The following is a 4,587-nucleotide window of genomic DNA, read 5'->3' on the forward strand; positions in this document are numbered from 1 at the left end:
ACACTAGGGTGTGTATATATACACTAGGGTGTGTATATATACACTAGAGTGTGTATATATACACTAGGGTGTGTATATATACACTAGGGTGTGTATATATACACTAGAGTGTGTATATATACACTAGGGTGTGTATATATACACTAGGGTGTGTATATATACACTAGGGTGTGTATATATACACTAGAGTGTGTATATATACACTAGAGTGTGTATATATACACTAGGGTGTGTATATATACACTAGGGTGTGTATATATACACTAGGGTGTGTGTGTCAGTATATATACACTGAGAGTTGCATAACTCTCAGTATATATACACTGAGAGTTGCATAACTCTCAGTATATATACACTAAGAGTTGCATAACTCTCAGTATATATACGCTGAGAGTTGCATAACTCTCAGTATATATACACTGAGAGTTGCATAACTCTCAGTATATATACGCTGAGAGTTGCATAACTCTCAATATATATACACTAAGAGTTGCATAACTCTCAGTATATATACACTGAGAGTTGCATAACTCTCAGTATATATACGCTGAGAGTTGCATAACTCTCAGTATATATACGCTGAGAGTTGCATAACTCTCAATATATATACGCTGAGAGTTGCATAACTCTCTCGTATAACCCTCGTGTAGTAGATAGACTTGAAACCCCATTAACCTAATTGGGGAAAACATATCGACCTGTTGAATCTTCTTGGGTCGAAACGTTTCCCCAAGAGCTTAATTTACTCATTCAAAAGCTTCACACTCATTCAAGAGCTCCACTCTCATTCAAGAGCTCCACTCTCATTCAAGAGCTCCACTCTCATTCAAGAGCTCCACTCTCATTCAAGAGCTCCACTCTCATTCAAGAGCTCCACTCTCATTCAAAATCTTCACTCTCATTCAAGAGCTTCACTCTCATTTCAGAGCTCTACACTCATTCAAGAGCTTAATTTACTCATTCAAGAGTTTAATTTATTCATTCAAGAGTTTAATTTATTAATTCAAGAGTTTAATTTACTCATTCAAGAGTTTAATTTACTCATTCAAGAGTTTAATTTACTCATTCAAGAGTTTAATTTACTCATTCAAGAGTTTAATTTACTCATTCAAGAGTTTAATTTACTCATTCAAGAGTTTAATTTACTCATTCATAAACTCCAGTCTCATTCAAAAGCATAACAAGGACTCACCTGAGGAAGGAGGGAAGCAGAGGAGGAGGATGACGGGAAACACCAGTAACAGGAGAGTAGAGCTTCTGGGGAAGACCATCGCTGTGGGCTGGAGAGCTTCGAGCTCACTCAGACGAAGCCTTTCAGGGCCACCAGGGACCTGCAGCTCCCCTGGGGGGGTAGTCTTTGGGGATAGTCGAAGGGACTCTATTGGAGTCTTGATGGCCGAAGACTCGGGCTGCCTGAAGAAGACTGGTGGCTTCTGGCTTCGGGAAGCGAAGATTCGAGGACTTCGCAGATCTTCAGGTGTGGATTCTCGCTATCCCAGGATAGCTTTATCCAAGGACAGGTGAACGTGGAAGGCTGATGTCTATCCCAGGGTCCTTGAGAGCTGCGAAGTGGAAGTTTCGAAAGCCCTGAAAAAAGGGTGTGATTCTTCGGGAGTTGGTTGGTCTTCAGGGGCGGTCTCAGGTTCTTGAAGAGCCAGTCTCCAGCAAGGTCTTCTTCTTCGCCTTCTGCCGGAGAGGCTTGGAGATCTCCAGGCCAGTGATCTCTGAGGACAGGGAGACCACGGCAAGCTAGTCTGAGGCCTGAAGCGTAGGATATAGTCAACAGACCAGTGTGTATCAGGCTATAAGACCGAACTCAGAGTGAGGAGGTAGGCGGGCGGAGCCACACCCCGCGTTATCTTTCACCATCTATCGTTTCGTTTCACTCAATACCGCACATTTAGTAGAAAACTTTTCATATTTAATTGCCTCATATAGTATTTTTTTAAGTTTGGTTTCTGAGTGTTATTTGCATGGTTTTGTTGCAGTTATCGTTGTATTTCAGTTGTATTTTGTAGTGGATGGTGCGGTGGGTTATAAGATGGTGAACGAAGAGTATTGAAAAAGTATAGAGCATCGGTGTTGTTGCAACAGGTGCTCGTCTGTGATTGGTCAGCACGGTCAGGTTAACTGGTGAACGGGGACGATGATTGGTCAAGGTTGTCTTGTAGTGAAGGAGGCTTAAGTGCACACACACACACACATGCACACACACACACACACACACACACACACACACACACACACACACACACACACACACACACACACACACACACACACACACACACACACACACACACACACACACACACACACACACACGCACACGCACACACACACATATATATACACACACACACACACGCACACACACACACACATACACACACACATACATACACACTAGGAGGACAGAAGAATCAGAGGGGAGACATGATAACAACATACAAAATACTCAGGGCAGTTGATAGGGCTGACAGGAACAGGCTGTTCGAGAGGCAGGAAACAGGTACTCAAGGGCACAGCAGGAAGTGAAAGACACAGATAAGCCACATGGATGTCAGGGTGCACAAGGGTGCCAGAGAGAGGGGGGAGGTAGAACAAGGGTGCACAAGGGTGCCAGAGAGAGGGGGAGGTAGAACAAGGGTGCACAAGGGTGCCAGAGAGAGAGGGGAGGTAGAACAAGGGTGCACAAGGGTGCCAGAGAGAGGGGGAGGTAGAACAAGGGTGCACAAGGGTGCCAGAGAGAGGGGGAGGTAGAACAAGGGTGCACAAGGGTGCCAGAGAGAGGGGGGAGGTAGAACAAGGGTGCACAAGGGTGCCAGAGAGAGGAGGGAGGTAGAACAAGGGTGCACAAGGGTGCCAGAGAGAGGGGGAGGTAGAACAAGGGTGCACAAGGGTGCCAGAGAGAGGGGGAGGTAGAACAAGGGTGCACAAGGGTGCCAGAGAGAGGGGGAGGTAGAACAAGGGTGCACAAGGGTGCCAGAGAGAGGGGGGAGGTAGAACAAGAGTGCACAAGGGTGCCAGAGAGAGGGGGGAGGTAGAACAAGGGTGCACAAGGGTGCCAGAGAGAGGGGGGAGGTAGAACAAGGGTGCACAAGGGTGCCAGAGAGAGGGGGAGGTAGAACAAGGGTGCACAAGGGTGCCAGAGAGAGGGGGGAGGTAGAACAAGGGTGCACAAGGGTGCCAGAGAGAGGGGGGAGGTAGAACAAGGGTGCACAAGGGTGCTAGAGAGAGGGGGGAGGTAGAACAAGGGTGCACAAGGGTGCCAGAGAGAGGGGGAGGTAGAACAAGGGTGCACAAGGGTGCCAGAGAGAGGGGGAGGTAGAACAAGGGTGCACAAGGGTGCCAGAGAGAGGGGGGGAGGTAGAATAAGGGTGCACAAGGGTGCCAGAGAGAGGGGGGAGGTAGAACAAGGGTGCACAAGGGTGCCAGAGAGAGGGGGAGGTAGAACAAGGGTGCACAAGGGTGACAGAGAGAGAGGGGGAGGTAGAACAAGGGTGCACAATTGTGCCAAAGAGAGGGGGAGGTAGAACAAGGGTGCACAAGGGTGCCAGAGAGAGGGGGAGGTAGAACAAGGGTGCTCAAGGGTGCTAGAGAGAGGGGGAGGTAGAACAAGGGTGCACAAGGGTGCCAGAGAGAGGGGGAGGTACAACAAGGGTGCACAAGGGTGCCAGAGAGAGGGGGAGGTAGAACAAGGGTGCACAAGGGTGCTAGAGAGAGGGGGAGGTAGAACAAGGGTGCGCAAGGGTGCCAGAGAGAGGGGGGAGGTAGAACAAGGGTGCACAAGGGTGCCAGAGAGAGGGGGAGGTAGAACAAGGGTGCACAAGGGTGCCAGAGAGAGAGGGGGGAGGTAGAACAAGGGTGCACAAGGGTGCCAGAGAGAGGGGGAAGGTAGAACAAGGGTGCACAAGGGTGCCAGAGAGAGGGGGAGGTAGAACAAGGGTGCACAAGGGTGCCAGAGAGAGGGGGAGGTAGAACAAGGGTGCACAAGGGTGCCAGAGAGAGGGGGGAGGTAGAACAAGAGTGCACAAGGGTGCCAGAGAGAGGGGGAGGTAGAACAAGGGTGCACAAGGGTGCCAGAGAGAGAGGGGGGAGGTAGAACAAGGGTGCACAAGGGTGCCAGAGAGAGGGGGAGGTAGAACAAGGGTGCACAAGGGTGCCAGAGAGAGGGGGAGGTAGAACAAGGGTGCTCAAGGGTGCTAGAGAGAGGGGGAGGTAGAACAAGGGTGCACAAGGGTGCCAGAGAGAGGGGGAGGTACAACAAGGGTGCACAAGGATGCCAGAGAGAGGGGGAGGTAGAACAAGGGTGCACAAGGGTGCTAGAGAGAGGGGGAGGTAGAACAAGGGTGCACAAGGGTGCCAGAGAGAGGGGGAGGCAGAACAAGGGTGCACAAGGGTGCCAGAGAGAGGGGGAGGTAGAACAAGGGTGCACAAGGGTGCCAGAGAGAGGGGGAGGTAGAACAAGGGTGCACAAGGGTGCCAGAGAGAGGGGGAGGTAGAACAAGGGTGCACAAGGGTGCCAGAGAGAGGGGGAGGTAGAACAAGGGTGCACAAGGGTGCCAGAGAGAGGGGGGAGGTAGA

At 50.2% G+C, this 4,587-nt stretch overlaps 1 protein-coding gene across 1 annotated transcript in view; it reads right to left on the reverse strand.

The window, feature by feature from the left end:
* The window catches only part of LOC128701956 (uncharacterized), an 81,973-nt gene extending 80,195 nt beyond the window's left edge, over positions 1 to 1,778 (reverse strand). The window contains exon 1 of the mRNA XM_053795939.2: positions 1,193 to 1,778. Within this exon, the coding sequence (XP_053651914.1) occupies positions 1,193 to 1,271 (79 nt within the window). The 5' untranslated portion in view covers positions 1,272 to 1,778. The remainder of the gene's footprint in view (positions 1 to 1,192) is intronic.
* Positions 1,779 to 4,587: the final 2,809 nt, after the last annotated feature.

This window comes from Cherax quadricarinatus, chromosome 77 (genome assembly GCF_038502225.1).
Source record: "Cherax quadricarinatus isolate ZL_2023a chromosome 77, ASM3850222v1, whole genome shotgun sequence".
In the NCBI taxonomy this organism is placed as follows: Eukaryota; Metazoa; Arthropoda; class Malacostraca; order Decapoda; family Parastacidae; genus Cherax; species Cherax quadricarinatus.